General features: G+C 39.8%; 1 protein-coding gene across 1 annotated transcript; it reads left to right on the plus strand.

Moving 5' to 3' along the window:
* The first annotated feature begins 1871 nt into the window (after positions 1-1871).
* On the plus strand, positions 1872-11462 carry MMADHC (metabolism of cobalamin associated D). Its single transcript, XM_029962201.1, has 6 exons — positions 1872-1965; positions 2060-2277; positions 4295-4400; positions 4979-5109; positions 6824-6910; positions 9004-11462. Exons 2-6 carry the CDS (start codon positions 2089-2091, stop codon positions 9196-9198), a joined length of 708 nt encoding a protein of 235 aa, XP_029818061.1. The 5' UTR covers positions 1872-1965; positions 2060-2088; the 3' UTR covers positions 9199-11462.
* The last annotated feature ends 8446 nt before the right edge of the window (positions 11463-19908 follow it).

A 19908-nucleotide genomic window follows, 5' to 3' on the forward strand; every position in this document is an offset into this window, starting at 1 on the left:
CAGCACCCTCCCAGCCAGGAATTCCTTCCCAATATCCCATCTAAACTTTCCCTCTTTTACCTAAAATATCCCAGGGTTGATCTAAGATTAAGCACAGTTTGTTTTGTGCTTGTTGTAGCATCCCGAGCTCGGGTGCAGTTCTGTGATCCTGCAGGGCTCAGGTTCGCCAGGCTCCTCTCAGGCTGGAGAATAAAACCCCCTTTATTGATTTATTCTTGCCATGGAGCCATGAATAATTCATTGATTTCAGCGGTGTTTTCTCGCTTGTGTAATGCCAGGTGTGTCAATATTTGCATGAGTGAGCTCAGTCATAGCTGTAATTAATGACATCTCCATGTTAAGTGAGCCTGATTATAAGGCAAAAAAAAGCTCTTCTCTTGTAATTACGTGTCAGCTGGAATTGTTTACATCTGTTTATAATACAATCATTATGCAGAAATTAATTTCAGTAGTCGTTTTATATAACAGGAAAAAAAAGAACTTAAGTGGCATCAGATTTTTGTTGTGCTAAAGGAGCCTTTTAAACCTCTGTTATAACTAAACAGCTTAAGGCTTTAAATAATTGATTTAAATCATAAATTAAATGCTTCTCTAAGCATTTGAGTCTTTATGATATTGGCAAGACTTATTTTATATTTACACAGAGGTGGTGTGGGAGAAATTGGTGCTTTTGTTGCCTTAAGTGCTGATACTTTAAATACAGTTTTTATATTAAACATACAAATAGCAGCATTTACTCCCTCCTTTTGAAGTAACCTGGCTGCAGAAATATTTAGTGGTAAACAGGTGCATAAATATTTATGGCATCAAAGCTGCAGCACTTAAGGAAAATCCCTTTGTGTCATTTTCTGAAAACAATTTCTCTCCCTCACCTGGAAAATAGAATTTTACAAAAAACCACACCCTCTGGTAGGTGATATTTGTATTTTCCAGTAATACCTGCAAAATTGGTGCAGTTTTGTCAAATAGCAGCAGTTTTGTGCTGGGGAGTTTAATCTTCATTTTTTAAAATTACACTCCTAACTCTCCATCTGGAGTGTTTAATTGGTTATTTTTCTGTTCTGAGTGTGTCAATGCAGCTTGAAAGTTGTCAGTGTTTTTCTAAAGCATAAAAAATAGGTCAGGATTCTCTGTTTAATGGCACCACCTGGGTATTTCTTCTTAAAAAAACCCAAAACAACCACAAAAACCCAATAACAGTTGCTTGTGTTACTCCTTAAAATATTGTCATGAGGCTTCAAAGTTAATTCTGAGAATGAACAACGAGCTATTGTTGAAAATTAACAATAATTAACAATATTTCTAAGTCTTTCTGGTAATCACCCTCATGCTGGAATTGTGATAATCCTGGAAACAGTGACATGCATGGAAATAATCATGGAAAGAATCCCCATCCATAATTTACTTTAAGTTGTGGGGTTTCACTGGTGCTATTTCAAGTTTTCAGGGCTTTTTCCTCATAGGAGGAGTGTTTTGATTTTGAAAATAAACAGTAAAATATTTAAATATTTTGAAAATAAACCAGTAAAATATAAAAATAACAATCCAGTACTTCTAAAATGTGATGCTAAAGTTGATCATCATTAAAGTTGTAATTGAATTATGGAGCAGGGATTTCTTTGTGACCCACGGGGCTGTGTTAAACTCTGAGGTTTTGGGGAGCAGTTTGTAATTGTCCTTTTGTTTTTTTGTCTTCTCAGGTGCTCTGTAACAGAGCAAGATTGGTCACCTACCTCCCAGGGTTTTATTCCTTAGTCAAAAGAGTTGTAAATCCCAAGGCTTTTTCCACAGCAGGTTCCTCTGGCTCAGATGAGCCTCATGTGGCTGCTGCACCTCCTGATTTATGTAAGAAAAAGCAAATTCCTTTCCTTTGAACCCGTGTGCTGTCAGAACTTTGCACTCCAGAGACATTTCTGAGTGTGGTTTTTATGGCAGGGCCCTGATTTTGTGCCTTGGGGTTACTTGGTGAGCAAATATTTGCGTGGGAGAGGGGGTTTCATTTGGTTTTTCCCATTTTTTTTTGGGTGTGGTGACTAAAACAAGACCTTGGCTCCTGCAGGTCCCAGGACTGTGTGGCCAGATGAAGTGATGGGTCCCTTTGGACCTCAGGATCAGAGATTCCAGCTGCCTGGAAACATTGGCTTTGACTGTCACCTCAATGGCACTGATTCCCAGAGGAAAAACCAAGTTTCCAAGAGCCTCCCTGACATTTTAGCAGAACCTTCAGCAAGTGAAAGGCATGAATTTGTAATGGCACAATACATCAATGAGTTCCAGGTAAGAACAGACTCCTGTGTTGTCTCAGAGGAACAGAACTCATCTCTCCTCCCTCCTGAAAAACGATATTGTGGATTTTCTGGCTGGTTTTGTAAAATGAGCTCCAGCTGGATTGAGCAAGAGATTACACAGGACCAGTATCAAGTCTTGTCTTTTAGGAGAAAGAAGTATTTCAGAGTGTGTTTTGAAATAGCATTTTTGATGTGACTTAATTCTGTGGATATGGGAGAACTTCAGTTTCAAAAGTTGAGGTAGAAACATTTGAGGCTGTGTTTTGAAATAGCATTTTGAGTGATTTAATTCTATGGATATGGGAGGGCTTCAGTTCCAAAAATTTTAGTGGAAATATTTCATTGCTATTTGAAATAGCATTTTTGATGTGACTTAATTCTGGGAATATGGGAGAACTTCAGTTTCAGAACTTTTAGTAAAAAGAAATAGTTCAGGCTGTTGAAAAATATCTTAGTAGAAAGAAATATTTCAGGGTGTGTTTTGAAAATAGTATTTTAGATGTGACTTAATTCTGTGGATATGGGAGAGCTTCAGTTTCAGAACTTTTAGTAAAAAGAAATAGTTCAGGCTGTGTTTTGAAACAGCATTTTGAGTGATTTAATTCTGTGGGTATGGGAGAACTTCAGTTTCAGAACGTTCAGTTGAAAAATATCCTGTTGAAAAATATCTTAGTAGAAAGAAATATTTCAGGGTGTGTTTTGAAATAGTATTTTAGATGTGACTTAATTCTGTAGATATGGAAGAGCTTCAGTTTCAGAACTTTTAGTTGAAAAAAAATACTTCAGGGTGTGTTTTGAAATAGCATTTTGAGTGACTTAATTCTGTGGATATGGGAGAGCTTCAGTTTGAAAAATTTTAGTGGAAATATTTCATTGCTATTTGAAATAATACTTTAGAAGTGACTTAATGATGTAGGTAAGGGAGAACTTTTAGTAAAAAGAAATGATTCAGGCTGTGTTTTGAAATAGCATTTTGAGTGATTCTGTGGATATGGGAGAACTTCAGTTTCAGAACTTTTAGTTGAAAAAAAACCACTTCAGGGTGTGTTTTGAAATAGCATTTTTGATGTGACTTAATTCTGTGGATATGGGAGAGCTTCAGTTTCAAAACTTTAGGTAGAAAGAAATATTTCATTGCTATTTGAAATAGCATTTTAGATGTGACTTAATTCTGTGAATGTGGGAGAACTTCAATTTCAGAACTTTTAGTAAAAAAAACTTCAGTAAAAAGGCTGTGTTTTGAAATAGCATTTTGAGTGATTTAATTCTGTGGATTTGGGAGAACTTCAGTTTCAGAATGTTCAGCTGAAAATATTTCGGGATGAGTTTTGAAATAGTGTTTTTGATGTGACTTAATTGTATGAATATGAGAGGGCTTCAGTTTCAAAACTTCAGGTAGAAAGAAATATTTCACTGCTGTTGGAAGTAGTATTTTAGAAGTGACTTAATTACGTGGATGTGGCAAAAAATCACTTTTAAAACTTGCTGTTTACCAAGTCTTGCCACCATTTAATAAATAGAATTGGTCATTCCTTTAGTATTTCATTTAGTGGATGTGGATTTGTGTAATTTGGACAGTGTTTAGTTGTGAGAGCCATGGAATTCTCACAGGAAAATCAGCATTTCCCAAGGAATCTGGATTGTGGTGCTGGCAGAGCTGGCACTGAATCACACACATCATGAACAGCAAAAACTTGATAATTTGCAGCCTGATCACAAAATTCCCACAAATATTTAGTGCTGGTACCTCTAGTTAATATTATTAATAAAAATTTCTGTACTGTTTCTGATTAGGGAGAACACTAAAATATAAAAAATATAAAATTTCTATGTAGGTTTAAGTAAAACCAATATCAATTCCACTTTTAATGTTTAAAAAATGTTAAATCTGAGTGCAGATCATCTTTGTGTGAAATTGCTCGAGTGTATCTGGGTATTTAAGTCTACAAAGTTATTCCTGTGATCATATTAACTGAGAAAGCTGCAATTCTCCTTTTTTTTTTCAGGGTGCTGGTGCTCCCCAGAAGCAGCAAATAAATAATGCTGAAACCTACTTTGAAAATGCCAAGGTGGAATGTGCAGTCCAAGCTTGTCCTGAGCTCCTACGAAAAGGTGGGGTTTCACTTCAATTTGTAACCAAGAAATCACAGCTTTTTCCAAATATTTAAAAAATACTTTTATTTCTATGGATATTTTTTTTAAAAAAAAATCTTAAAAATATTTTTGTTTCTGTAATTTTTTTTAATAGTTAAGTAAATACTTTGTAATTGATGCCTTAATATTTTGCCAAAAACATACTATATAATAAGACCCAAACCTTTGCTGTTGACAATATTTAGTATTTCATATAAAATTCACATTTATATTTCAGATCAGCTGGGGCAGGGAGTAACTTTCAGCTTTAGTGTCAGGTAGATTCTGGAGCTAATCCACTATCCCCAAACCAGTTCTCAAATGTTTTGGCAATATGAAAATGGCAAATGGAAATCATGAAACTTCTGACAGCATCAGGTTTGTATCTTTAACCAGTTCAAGAAGGAAAGCATTGAAATGAAATTGGAATAAAACCCTATTTAAGAAGTGAAGAGGCTGAAATGTGGCTGGAATTGGTCCCTGATTTGTCTCAAACAGAAGGAAACACGAGGAAAATGTAGGATTAAAATATAACCTGATGGTTTCTCTTCCTGCAGACTTTGAATCCATGTTCCCAGAGGTGAGTCCCAACCGCCTGACCGTGTTAACTGTCACCCAGAAGACCAAAAATGACATGACTGTGTGGAGCCAAGAAGTGGAGGATGAGAGAGAGATGCTCTTAGAAAATGTGAGTGCCTGACACCAGCAGGGGCTTCTTTTGGTTTGGAAATGAATCTTTTATGACCTACCTGTGTATTTTGGTTCATTTCCAGCTCTGCTAGTAATATATTATATTTTTAAGGCATTTTTGGGCTATTCCTGTATTCTCTTGCTGTTAAAATGGTTGATAATTTTTTGCAGGTTTAGAGCTCTTTGACTATTTTCTGTGAAACTTCTCCTTAGAATTATTAAATTCATTATAGTGGGGTGAGTCAAAAATAGGCTGAAATGCCACAAAGATTAATAAAGGTGTTGTCCTGATCCAGGTAAAGGGCAGCAACTATTTTCTCCCCTCAGTTCAGCTTCAGTACAGTATATTTTGTAGGGTTTCACTGCTATCTTGGCTTTCCTGTGATTTAATTAAGATCCCAGTACAGTCTGTGGCCTCAGTGGTAAAAGGTGTAAAAAACCACCAATTGCTCTGGTGTTTCTGGTTTTTCCATTCTGATAATGGACACTGTTAATTCTTTTAACCTGTTACATTTATATTTATTTCATCTTAACCATCCTCATGAACTTTGTCTTGTTCTGTTGCCACTAGAGGGCTCTGAAAATCACTTTATTTCCCACTTTTCAGGAATTTTGTATTTCCCCCAGCAAGTGTCGCTGTTCACTGCTGCCATTCTCCCTTAGCACCTCAAAATAAAACATTTCTATCTATTACTTGTCATAATTCTTCCAAATCTAGCAAAAAATAACCCTGTGGGATTTTTATCTGTGTTAAATTTATATTTATAATTAATCTGGCAACGTCCTTCCCATCCTATAAATGCAAGTGTGGCCTCTCTAAAGCAGTGGAAGAAAAAAAGGAAGCAACAATCTGAAGGATCAACACAAAGATTACACACAAATTAAAATTCCCTTCATTTCAGTGTGTTCTTCTCTTTGAATTATTTCTGGTCTGTTGGTCTTTGGCTTTGTAATCTGGTCTAATTATATGTTAATTGGCATCTTTCTTCCTTGTGCACCTCCCTGTCAGGTCTAATCCAGTCACTGCTGGGGTGTGAGGATGTTGGTTGTAACCTCCCAACCCAGAGGTTACAAACAGCAAAATTCACAGGGAATTGGGATGTTTTCTTGGGAGATTCAACCTTAAAAATATTTAATATGAGTGGCCTGTGCTAAAGAAATGAGGGTCATGTACAGCCAAATCTAAATTTTTACCGTGGTGCCTCTCAAATGTTTATTAAGTGGCTGCTGAGGGGTTGTTACAACACCAAAAGATGTCCTGGGTCAGAAGTTTAATGTCTAAAATGCTGTTTTCAGGTGGTTTGATTTTATTGGTGACTTACAGTTGAGACAGTTAATCACCAGAGCCATCAAACCTCAAAATAAAAAAGAATTTACTGGAAAGGGTAAAACTCCCTTATTTTGGATCCTTAAGAATCACCAGAACCATCAAACCTCAAAATACACAATTTACTGGAAAGGGTAAAATTCCCTTATTTTGGACCCTTAAGAAGTTGAGTAACTATAATATTGAAATAAAATTCAATAAAATTGAAACCTTGAGCTGCTGAGGGCCATAATTGTGAAGAACAATTCTTAGAAGTGAAAGTAAATAAAGGATTTATTTAGAATAGATATAAATACGTAGAATAAAGTTAGAAATATTTCTTGTTTTATATGTGTAACAGAAATCTCATTTGATATCCTTCTTTCCCATTTTTTCCCCCTTTCAGTTCATTAATGGTGCCAAGGAAATTTGCTATGCAATTTCTTCTGAGGGCTACTGGGCTGATTTCATTGATCCATCCTCAGGACTGGCAGTAAGTGTGAAATTTGTCTTCTGCATGGGTTAAATCCAACTTTTTCGAGTGGTCCAAAAGGATAATTCCTTTAATAAATCAAGATAGTAACCCTGAGCCATTCCCAAAGGGTGTCAGCTCTCGTTGCAGGTGGCACTTTGAGGAAATGAAGTTGGATTTTAGAGAGCTGGAGTTTTTATGCCCATTAAAAAAAAAAAAGCTTTTGCTCACTGCACAAGAAGCTGGTTGTGCCCTGCCAGGGTAACTTGGTAACCCTGACACCTGGTTGTGTGGATGGAGGGTTTAAAAAGCCTCTTTGCAGCAGAAAAAAATGAATAATTGTTCCTATCAAACAGTGTGTGCATTGATTGTGAGATCACGCAGCTCTCTGGAGGAGCTGAGTTTGTTACCAAGACATTTATGAAAAAGAATCTTAAAATTTACAAGAGAGAGAGTTAAGAAAACTTCTATCAAAGCAAGAAATCTGTGTGGTTTTGTCTGAGAACTATTAAATCCATATAGCAAAGCTCAGTTTAGTGGGGTTTTATTTAAAAACACTACAAAATGCGTCTGTTATTAATATTTAATGTGTCTGTTCACCTTACAAACATCCCTGTTTGCAAACAGGTTTAATAGGGGATGTTTATAAGCTGAACAGGCAGTTAAGGGGCGTGTAGGGCTTAAAAACTTCCCAGAAATTCCGTGCATTTAAAGAATAGTCAGGGATTGATGAAAGTAAGATTCTGTTTTCAGAATCCAGTTCAGTGGTAACATCAGGACGAGTCAGAAGCTTCCTCCTGAGGTAAAAAACTGAGATACCCGTTTCCAGTTCCAATTCAAGCCAATTTTTGCTCTTCAAAGCAACTTTTTTTGCAGGGGGAGCATTGAAAAGGTACATTTCTGCTTTTTTTGCTGTTTCACAGAGAGTTGTATTCTTAGCACAGGTCTTATTTTTGCTGTTTCACAGAGGGGTTCTGTCCTTAATCCCTACAGAAGTATCAGAAGCTTTCCAAAGCCTGTGAGGTTTTTCTGGGTGTGATTGATGAGACTTAAAATGCACTTCAGTGCCCAAGGAAAACCTTTAAAATGTGCTACCAGTACACCCAGAGCTGCTCTGCTTAATCTCTCCTTTAGATTTTAAGTAAAAATATATATAAAATTTCCTCCAACAGATGTAACTTATTTCTAGGCTTAGGTTTTGTTTAAAAAGGGGAAGTTCTGACTTGAAAAATTCTCCTGTGACGTGAAAAATTCTTTTTTTTTTTACAGTTCTGACATGAAAAAATCTCTTTTTTTCAGTTCTGATGTGAGAAATTCTCTTTTTTTTATAGTTCTGACGTGAAAAATTCTCCTTTGTTTCAATTCTGACGTGAAAAAATCTTTTTACAGTTCTGAGGTGAAAAATTCTCCTCTTTTTAGTTCTGAGCTGAAAAATTCACCTTTTTTCAGTTCTGAGGTGAAAAATTCTCCTCTTTTCACTTCTGATGAGAAGAATTCTCCTTTTTTCGCTTCTGAGGTGAAAAATTTTTTCAGTTCTGATGAAAAAATTCTCCTTTTTAGTTCTGACGTGAAAAATTCTCCTTTTTAGTTCTGAGAAAAAATTCTCCTTTTTTCCGTTCTGAGGCGAAAAATTCTCCTCTTTTCAGTTCTGAGGCGAAAAATTCTCCTCTTTTCAGTTCTGAGGCGAAAAATTCTCCTCTTTTCAGTTCTGAGGCGAAAAATTCTCCTCTTTTCTGTCCTGAGGCGAAAAATTCTCCTTTTTTTTAGTTCTGAGGCGAAAAATTCTCCTTTTTTTTAGTTCTGAGGCGAAAAATTCTCCTTTTTTTTAGTTCTGAGGCCAAAAATTCTCCTTTTTTCCGTTCTGAGGCGAAAAATTCTCCTTTTTTCCGTTCTGAGGCGAAAAATTCTCCTTTTTTCCGTTCTGAGGCGAAAAATTCTCCTTTTTTTTAGTTCTGAGGCGAAAAATTCTCCTTTTTTCCGTTCTGAGAAAAAATTCTCCTTTTTTCCGTTCTGAGGCGAAAAATTCTCCTTTTTTCCGTTCTGAGGCGAAAAATTCTCTTTTTTTTTTTAAGTTCTTTTTCCCTTCTGACCCGAAACCTTCTGTTCTCTCGCAGTTTTTCGGGCCTTACACCAACAACACCCTGTTCGAGACGGACGAGCGTTACCGGCACTTGGGGTTTTCCGTGGACGACCTCGGCTGCTGCAAAGTCATCCGGCACAACCTCTGGGGCACCCACGTGCTGGTGGGGAGCATCTTCACCAACGCCGAGCCCGACAGCCCCATCATGAGGAAACTCAGTGGCAATTAAAGCCCCTTTGCACCCTTTGACTTGATGATCCTCTCCGAGGAAATGCCACATTTTCAAGTGTTCTTAGGTAATAAAGTAGCTGTTATTTATTTTCAGTCTTTGTGTTCACCACATGTGACTTGGAAAGATGAATTGGCAGCATCCAGACAGATCCTTTTGTGCCACACAGATTTCAAGCTGTGAGTTTCCTTCATCTTAAATGAGTTTAAATATACAAGTACACAGTTATCTGCATTTCCTTTTTTAATTTTATCACACAAGCCACACTTCTCAACCATTTTGTCTTTCAGTGTCCAACAAATCTGCTAAATTTCTAGGAGTTCTGCCACTTAATCATTTCAGTAAGTGGCAAAAAAAAGTGGAATAAGTAATAGAAGTAATAAGTCACCACATGTGACTTAGAAAGATGAATTGGCAGCATCCAAACAGATCTTTGTGTGGCACAGGAGTTTGCAGCTGTTTTCACCCTGACTGAGTTTAAACATAGTTACTTGCATTTTATTTTTTAATATCATACAAGGCACACCTCTCAACCACCTTGTCTTTCAGTGTCCAACAAATCTGCTTAGTAATAAAAATCTGGATGCCACTGAAATTTCTAGGAATTCTGCCACTTACTGAAATGAGTAGCTGGTAAAAAATAAAGTAGAATAAGTAATAAAAGTAATAGGTCACCACATGTGACTTAGAAAGATGAATTGGCAGCATCCAAACAGATCCTTTTGTGCCACACGAGTTTCCAGCTGTGAGTTTCCTTCATCTTAAATGAGTTTAAATATAAAAGGACATAGCTAACTTTTATAATTTTATCACACAAGCCACACTTCTCAACCATTTTGTCTTTCAGTGTCCAACAAATCTGCTTAGTAATAAAAATCCTGATGCCACTGAAATTTCTAGGAATTCTGCCACTTACTGAAATGACTAAGTGGCGAAAAAAAAAGTGGAATAAGCAATAAAATTGTGCTCCCAAAATATAGAATTTTATAAAAACTACAGAAGTTAATGCTGGACTAATCACTCAGTGTTTTAAAATGAGAATATTGAGATAAGCTCTAAATACAAGTAATGCTTCAGTAAGGAAGTGTTCACTCAACTGCTACATCCACAGACTCCATAAAAAGTCTTAAATTACTCTAAAATCAGTCATCTCTTCTTGTTTTTTTTGTCTTCATGGTGCTTGGGATTTATTTTCTCAGTGTTAGCTAAATATATTTAATTAGTTTATATATATAAAGGTAATTTAAAGTTGCTTTTGTAACTTACTTAGGTCATTAAATACAGGGGGGAAAAAAAAAGATAATAGAGCAATGCCTGGATATCATCATTGTTTTCCTGGCCTCTGATGCAATTTAGACTTGTCTCTGGAATTTTGAAATGCCTGTGCAAAGAGCAATTATGATCAATTAGTGCAATTATAAAAGGAGGGTTTCAGTAAATCAGTTCAGGCTCTTCAGGGATCACAAAAACAATCAGATCAGTTGAAGGTGCTGGGGGAAGAACAGGGAAGACATTTCAAGGCACCTGGAATACCTGGAATTTCAATGCCTTGAAATTTGGCTCCATAGATGAAGGAATAAAGTAGATTTTAATCTCATCACAGTTTTGGGGCCATTCTTTATGACAACCCTGCAGTCATCTAACAATGGGAATCCTTCAGTCTTGACTCCATCAGAAAGTTGAATTTCGAGGATAATGACTGCCCAGGATGAGGATCCAAGAGTTTCAGCTTCCTGTCAGGTAGCCTGGGATTTTATCCTTCTGTCTTTTCCCAGTGTTCACCAACACCATGGATTTAAACCTTGTCCTAGGTGTGTGTAGTTCTTCTGTTCCCTACTCAGGTCTCAGCCAGTTTCCACCAAAGTCCTTTTCTTGGCTTTAATGGCTTTAGAACCAGATCCTTTCCCAAGTGCCTGTCCCTGTCCTTGGGAACTTTGCTGGATCAGGGAGGTGGAAGTGAGGAAGCCTTTCCCCTGGAGAAGTGAGTGCTGTCCACCCTGAATTCCCTCCCAAAGCCAGCAATTCCAAGGTTATCCTACTCACCTTCCCTTCACTGGCTCTACTCTGCCCACATGCCAAGGTTTAAGTGTGTGGCTGCTGGGGCAGGATTTGTTTTTCCCTTTGTCCTGGAATTTGTGCTGTATTTCCAGAGCCCCAGTTCTTGCCCTCTGCTCTGCTGTCCAAGAAAACTGTCACTTCAAAGTCTTTTATTGCTGTTTGATTTCCTCAATCTCGTCAAGAGGATTAAAAAAGCTTGAGAAGCTGCAGCGTGTCTTGTCTGTTTGCAAAATACACTTAATTTTGGTGAGCACAAACGAGCTCATGGGATAAAAGAGGGGTGGTGTCTTGCTGGACTCGGGGAGAACTTTGTTGGGTAAATATTAGAAAAATCAAGTTGTGAAAGAGTTCATATATATTGTAAATATCCTGACAACTTGATGTTACCTTTCCCTGTACTTCCTGTGTTTTAGAAAGGGTGGGAGCTGTCAGGTTATTCCAGTTCAGCTTGGGATGCTCATTTTTAAATTCATGTCAAGTTTTGTCCTGTAAAGGATTTTTCCTTGTCAGAAACCTCACTGGAAATAATGAGAGTTATTAATGATAACTGATATTAATGTTTCATGCCAGGATTTGAAGGGAGGGATGATTTCCTGATATTTTTCTAAACAGAACTTTCTCCTACATATTAATTCCCAAAAGAGCTATTCCAGTTCTATTCCCCTCCCATCAGAAGAGCCCAAACTGTGTGTTAATTAACTATATTAATATACTAGGAAATAAAAGTCCTTGAATGCAGTGTAACTGAACTTCTGATAATAAAAGCCAGAACAACTTTCAGAGTTACAAAATGAATTCCTTTTTAGGGGGAAGAAAGGTAAGGTCACATTTTCCTGCCTAATTATCTTCAGGTCTTCAGTGATTGGGATCTTTCCACGTGGACACTCCTCAGGTTCAGACTTGGTGATCATTTTTAATCAGACTTCAGTAGAAATGTTGAGGTAGAAGCCCCAAAAATGTGTGTTCTCAGGAACTGGCAAGTTAAATGTTCAGTGTAAGAGCTCGTTGTCAGAGCTGTTTGTTACCTCATCAACACCAGGTGGGGATTTTCCAGGTTGGGATGGAGGAATCCTTTCCAAATCCTCTGCTCAGCCACTTGTGTTCAGGGAACTCGTTGCTTTATTCATGAGATCCTCGTGCCACAGTGCAGGATTTACAGCTCAGCTTTGTATTCAGCCCTGCTTAACTTGGGAGAGAGCAAAGAAACTGGGCTTTGGAGTTAAAAAATTAACACTGTACACGTGGAGGGAGTAAAAACCCCGTTAGTGATGAGGAGCTGAAATACAAGAGCGAAATAACTGCCCTGCCTCATGTGCCTGCTCCTTTTAAAGCCTCTTTTTATTAAGAACAGGAAAAAAGAAGCTGGGTCATGGAGCAGCTCCCATTTCTAAGAGCATAAACAGCAAAGAACAATATTCCCCTTCCACTGGCAGCCACCTGGCTGGAAAAAAAAATCCCGAGGGTCAAAGAGGGGAGAGGGGCCCTTTGCTGTGCCTGCCATCTTGGCTGGGGGCTCCTTGCCCTTTCCTGCTAATTGAGGTGTCATTCAACAAGGGATCCTGCAGTTCCTAAAGCCCAGGAAAGCCAGGTGTAACTTTAGACAGCTCCAGGAGCTGATCCAGAACGGAGAGGCCACGGGATGGGAGTTATTTGTCACAGGAACATGCTCTGGGAGCTTGGCTTGCTCCGGTGGCAGCAAAAATCAGGGGGAGGTCTGGATGGCTGATGAAGTTCTCTGGCCAAAAGTTTTAGTGGCAGGCTCAAAACTTCAGTCCATCAACCCTTTAATAAGAATTAAATTAGCCCTGGGGAAAGGGAATAGTTTATTATATTTATTTTCTTCTAGTTCAAAGAAACCGCAGGAATTTTTTCTCTATATTAATGTTATTTATAATTTTCTACTGGAAATTCTGACTATTCTTTATGCAACTGCAATTGCATAAAGGAGATATTTTTGGACCAAAAATATGGAATCCCAGCTTGGATGGTTTGGGTTGGAAGGGACCTTAAAGTCCATTTAATCCCAACCCTGTGCCATGGACAGGGACACCTTTCACTACCCCAGGTTGCTCCAAGCCCTGTCCAGCCTGGCCTTGGACACTTCCAGGGATCCAGAGGCAGCCCCAGCTGAAGGGATCCTGCAGTTCCTAAAGCCCAGGAAAGCCAGGTGTAACTTTAGACAGCTCCAGGAGCTGACCCAGAATGGAGAGGCTGCGAGATGGGAGTTATTTGTCACAGGAATAACCCTCAAACCTGGTCTTGCTCTAAAAGCTGCCCAGTCAGGCTCAACTAACTGCACAAATCTGGATATATATGGGAAAACATCAATTTGGAAGTGATGCTGTTGCTCAAATAATTGGAAATAATTATGGAGTGGCAGCACCATTTTTATTCCTGGAGTGATTTGTGTGATCCAAGATATCAGAGCACACTTTGCTCTGCTTGGTTTTCCCTCTGCTGCAGCTCTGGAGAGCAGCTCTCCCTGCAGTTTTCCTGAGGGAAATCTGAAAGCTGCTGCTTCAGACCTGTGTGGAATTGATTTTCATGGCTGCATGGAATAAAATGGCTGATGGATGCAGATAAGGAGGTTATTGTTGTGTTGCAAGGTACACAGCATATATATAAATATAAACATATTTCTGAATTTGTGTACTTTAGAAAAGAGGTGACAAATCCACTGTGCTGCCACTTAAAAGCTGCCCATGGGCCTGTGGCTGTTAAATTAATTCCTCCCCTTACTCTTGAGCTGGGACTGAGGAAGGAGAATGAACTGTATCCATTGGAATATCCATGGAATTCTGGCCCACAGAAGCTGTGGCTGCCCCATCCCTGGAAGTGTCCAAGGCCAGGCTGGAGGGGGCTTGGGGCAGCCTGGGCTAATGGAAGATGTCCCTGGTGGAATAAGATGAGCTTTAAGATCTCTTCCAGCCCAAACCATCCTGGGATTCTATATTTTTGGTCCAAAAAATATCTCCTTTATGCAATTGCTGTGCCACAGCACCAAGTCAGAATTTCCAGCAGAGAGAGATCTAATTATAAATAACATTAATACAGAGGAAAATCCCCGCAGTTTATTTGAAACAGAATAAAATAAACAAAATAAATTATTCCCTTTCCTCGGGGCTAATTTAATTCCAGTTAATCCCTAAATTTCGTGCAGCCTGGCACTGGTTTAGGGGGGACTTCTCCCTAAATCCAGGAGCTACATGCCCAGATCCACACACACTCCCAGCAGCTGCCTGGGGACAACAAGGGCAGCCTGTGCCAGCTGCAAGAATCACTTGTGTGTTGGCTTCTTCAGAGGATCCTGCTCTGGGATAATTCCCTTTGTTTCCAGGGAAATCAGGGCTTCCTTTGTCAGCAGCTGGTGGGTGACACCACTTAGGTCTGGGTGACACACTTAGGTCTGGTTTAAGGATGCAAAGCTGAGCTTTGCCCTGTTAACACACAGGTTTAACTCTCCAACCCGGTTACTTCTTAACCAGAGCTCTCAGTCTGAGTTGTTTGCTCACAATCCCACCCTAAACACTGCACTTAAGCACAAAAAAAAACTCTTAAAAAAGCAAATTTTAGCTTGGCAAAGCTGCAAACCACCAAAGCAACCCCTCCCTCACCCCGTGGTTACTGGTTTTCAGCAGGTGGGGAACTGGGGCTCAGTGTTCTGCAGCTTTGGGGTGATGGGACTCCCCATTCCTGCCCTTTCCCCTCCTGCTGCTCCTCTAATCCCCTCCACCAGCACAAACCCCTCAATAATCACTACCCATATTACTAATTATTAGTTAATTATTTCTTCCCCCTAGCCCTGAGCAGCTTGTTCCCATCAAAAAAAAAAACAAAACAAACCTGTGCTGGGGTGTTTTTATTGAGCTGCTCGACTAATCCTGCCTCTCCCAAGAGGACTTAATCAAAGTTTTATTGCCTCCACACAGGTAAGTTGTGTCTGTGAGATGCTTTTGGCTCTGAATGCTGTGAAAATAATTTAAATTACTCTAAAATAATTTAAATTGCCCTGAGAGTATTTGGCTTTTGAGGCAATGAGGAGCCTGTTAAAGTTCTACAGGTTTTGGAGGGGATTTATCTGGGGCTGTGCAGGGGGGGGAGGAGGAAGAAGGAGACTCCAGGGTGGCATTTTTGTCAGTCTTTGCTGAGGAGCTGATGTGGTGACAGCAGAAAAAGCCTCAAGGTATCAGTGAACTCAAGTGTGGCTCAAACACTTGGGTGGTTTTGTGCCAGCTGGGCTTTCCCTCAGGGCTCCTTTTGCTGCTCAGCCCCAGGCTTAGCTCAGGAAAAACCGAATTTGAACCATCTTGAACCAGGTAACTTATTAATTTGAGTAGAAACTAAATGCTGAGGTGGTTATTTAGTAATTTCCTTTGGTTTCTTGCAGGATTTTTGAGATATTTCTCTCTTTATTTTGTGCAGTTTGCCCCCTCTAAGGGGAGGAGTGTTGTGTGTTTGAAGTCCAGAAATACATAATATTTTCATAATGCTGAAAAACAGAGGTTGGTGATGAATAGTGAGATAAGAAAAGAGGTGCAGGAGTGAGGTAGGTTTGTGTGGAAGTGTGGAAAAGGAAATGAGGGAGTGAGGGGAGAGGGCAGGATTGTTGCTGACTTGGTACTTTGGGGTCTGAGAGAGGAGAGAGGGATCAGGGAAGTTGGGAATTCAGAGACAAAAGTACAGGTAATAACATCACTAACTCCTGCATCCCAGTAGGAATCAAAGGAAATGCAGGTATTTAACCCCATCCTGTTATTTATGGAAACATCCAGAGCAACATGTGATTTTTTTAGCCCAGGAGTTTTCCCTACAAACCAACACCCCCCTGGTTGTGCTGCAGATTTGGGGTGATGGAACCCCCATTCCTGCCCCTTCCCCTCCTGCTGCTCCTTCTGGCAAAATAAATATATAAATATATAAATACCTATAAATATATTAAATATATTAAATATATTAAATATATAAATATAATAAATACAATATAGATAAAATATAAATATATATATATAAATATATATAAAATATATAAATAATACTAAACATTAAATATATAAAATAAATATATATTGTACTTATAGACAGGTGGACACTCCCATGTGTGTCTGGCTCTTGCAGGAGTTGAGGGTTTATGTGGGTGCACAGAAAGGCTGAAAAAACCCCTATATTTAATTGTAGAAATCCCCTATTAAAGAGGATTTTCAGAAACAGAACTAATAGATGGGGGTGTTATTATTAATAATATTTAGTAATTTAAAAAGAATTCCTCTCCCTGCCAGCTTTTTTTTACTGGTCAGGTTTTCTGCTGGCTCTGATGCTGGAAAATGGCTGCAGATTCAGGGGATATTTGGTGTTGGAAAGGGCCAGGGGAGGTGGTCAGGCCCAACCTGTGGGGCCAGCTGGGAAATCTGGGAGTTTAAAAAAACCACTGAAATATCAATGAGTTTAAAAACACTGAACTATCAATGAGTTTAAAAACACTGAACTATCAATGAGCTGAATAGCAATAAAATGATAAAAAAATAGGTTCCAAAAAGCATCTCGATGACAATTTAACTGAAAAAAGCTCTACTATTCCCAATTTAAAGTGTAGTGAATTTGGTTTTCTGCTACACAGTAACCCCCCGGATAAAAACTAGCTGGCTTTTTTTCTCTGGATAAATATCCCAACACCATCCAACAAGGAAATCCTTGGAAGCTGGGAATGTTTGCCTTTATGGTGGATAAAGTCCATCTTTTTGAAGATATCCTGGAATTTTTTTCAGCCTGAGGCTTGTAGGGTTGAGCTGCACTCGATGAAAGGTGTGAATGTTACATGTCTAGAACCTGGTGAAGATAAAAATGCTTTTAAAAGCTTTGCCCAGCCAGTTATTTCAACTTGGGTTTTGTGGGGCTGGGCTGGGTTTTGGCTGAAAATGGAGAAGTTGGTTTGAATCTCAAAAAATTTAAATATCAGGGATTAATAATTGGGAGGTTCAGCATCACTTTGGCTGCCTTGGGTAGGTTAAAAAGGGATAACAAAGTGTTTGTAATCCAAAGGTGCACTGAACACCAAACCACCAGAGAAGCTTATTTTGGGATTATTGGGAATTTCAGGAGCTCTAAATCCATATTCTGTAGTTATCTGTGCTACCATAAATTGCATTTATTCCACTTAAAGCTGTGGGAATTGGGGCTGTGCAGAAACACTGTGAGCTGCCTCTGACCTAGCATTATCCACAAATAATTTGGAAACCTTTCCATCAGCTCCAGGAAGTTGTTTCCATCCAAGAATTGTTGGTTTCAGGAGTGGAAATGAGAAGTAAAGCCACGAAAACCCCCAGAACACGCTGGGACTAAATTAGTGTGACAGCACAATTATGGAGAACATGTTTTCCCAGAGCAGGGAAAGCAAGATCCAGGGGTCACAGATTAAACAGGAACCTCCTCAGACTTATTTTATTAAATAATAATTGTCCAACATGAAACAATTTGTACCCAATAACCACAGGAGCTCAACAGGGGAGGAACCATGGGAAAGATTCATTAACTACAGGGAGAGTTAAAACAAAATTCCTTAAATAGAGCTCCAAAAATTCTCTAAATACAGCTCCACTTTTGGGGTTTTTTTGCTGGTAGGACAAAGGAAGAGAAAGGAAAAGGGATACAGGACAAGAGGTGGCACCTCATGGAAGATCAGGACTGGTGAGGACAATTGGATCAGACACCACCTCACACGTCGTGTGCATATTTAAAACATTTATTTATACAAATGTACAGCATTTACAAGAGTTAAAAAAATTAGACATTTCAAAGCAACAGCACAGACAGAGAGAACCTAAAAAATAAATATGGGGCAGCTCAGCATTTGTGTGGCTTAAAACCCCCCCGAGAGCTCAGTGGGCAGAGCAGGCACAGGGAGCTGCTGGTGCTGGGTGGGCTCAGTCACCTTAATTTCCTTTTTTTTAAGCTCAGTGTCCAAAATCCTCAGACCAGGAGGGAGCAGCTGAGCTGGGCAGGGCCCAGGGCACCAGCACAGCACAAGAACTGGGATTTTCTCCATCTGCAGCAACGTCCTGGTGGGAGCAAAGCTGGTGACGTGCTCAGGAGTGGCTCCTAAAACAGGTTTTGCAAAGCATTAGTCTTGGCTTAACGTGTCTGGGAGCTGGACACCTTCAGTGGGGTGTATTATCCACATCCATCATGTGCCTGAGCTGAGGGAATTTAACCCTCCACCTTCACATGTAACAAATCAACCCCTGAAATGCCACTTTGTCCTCCACTGGTTCCAGAGGGAGTTGAAGTAATGGTTTGGTTTAATCTCTCTGCAACACCAATAACTAAGTTGGATCAGTGGCATCCCAGAATTTGTGGGTAGAGAACCCAAAAATGTCTCTGGTCACAGAGATCCCACCTGGCAGTGCCCCCCAGCCAGCACCGAGCCCACCTCGCCTGACTGCAGGCACCACACCCTGCAGGAGGTGGGAGTGGTCCCAAAATCCAACATTTCATCAAGAAATCCTGCTGTTCCTGCAGCTCAGCCCTTGTGGTTCCACAGATTTAGCCCAGAGGAACCACAGGGAAGGGTTTTAAATAACAAACAAACTGCAAAATATGTGTCTTGTGTGAAGGCAGGCTGGGAGAGCTGGGGGGGTTCACCTGGAGAAGAGAAGGCTCCAGGGAGAGCTGAGAGCCCCTTGCAGGGCCTGAAGGGGCTCCAGGAGAGCTGGAGAGGGACTGGGGACAAGGGCTGGAGGGACAGGACACAGGGAATGGCTTCCCAGTGCCAGAGGGTTAGATGGGATATTGGGAAGGAATTCCTGGTTGGGAGGGTGAGGAGGGGCTGGAATGGAATTCCCAGAGAAGCTGTGGCTGCCCCTGGATCCCTGGGAGTGTCCAAGGCCAGGTTGGAGCAAGCTGGGCTGGTGGAAGGTGTCTCTGCCCATGGCAGGGGGTGGGATGAGATGGTCTTTAAGGTCCCTTCCAACCCAAACCACTCTGGGATAAATTGAGGGACAACACACAGAAAAGGCAGAAACCCAAGTGTGAGCCCCTGCCCAAGGCAGTAGCTCAGCTCAGGAGGTGCCATCCCCTAAATACACATATTTAAAACTACAAGGCCCTGAAAATTAAAATGCAATCCCCTTAAAATGCCCAGCTGAGCTACCATAACCCCTGTCTGAGCCCTGAGGACAGTGAGGACTTGGGATACAGCCCAAGCCTTGAGCCCACCTCAGCTGAATCTTAAACTCTTCCATTTTGCAGGCTAAAATAATAATAGATATATAAATTAATGTCAGAAGTCACAACCCCCTTTGCCTCGTTCTCCCCCAGTCCCTCAGTACCTCAATTCCTTAGATTCCCTAAATACAGAGGAGGGGACAGACTTCAAGGAGGCTGCAGGGTTGATTTTTTTTGGGAATCTCCAGAGGCAGGTTAAACTTGCATAGAACAACAGATTGCAACAACCCTCTTAATATTGGAGATCTGTGAGCAAGTCACAGAAGGACTGAAAGGACACCAAAATGTCTGGCTGTGTGTGAGGTCAACCAGCACCCCCCTCAAAAAGGGTTTTATATTAAAAAAATTGAAAATAAACAGTGTTGGAAGGTAAGATTTCTAGTGGTGTATATGTAAGTTTTTATGTATATATATATATATACACACACACACACA

Source organism: Manacus vitellinus, unplaced genomic scaffold (assembly GCF_001715985.3).
Source record: "Manacus vitellinus isolate BGI_N305 unplaced genomic scaffold, ASM171598v3 scaffold_43_pilon, whole genome shotgun sequence".
NCBI lineage: Eukaryota > Metazoa > Chordata > Aves > Passeriformes > Pipridae > Manacus > Manacus vitellinus.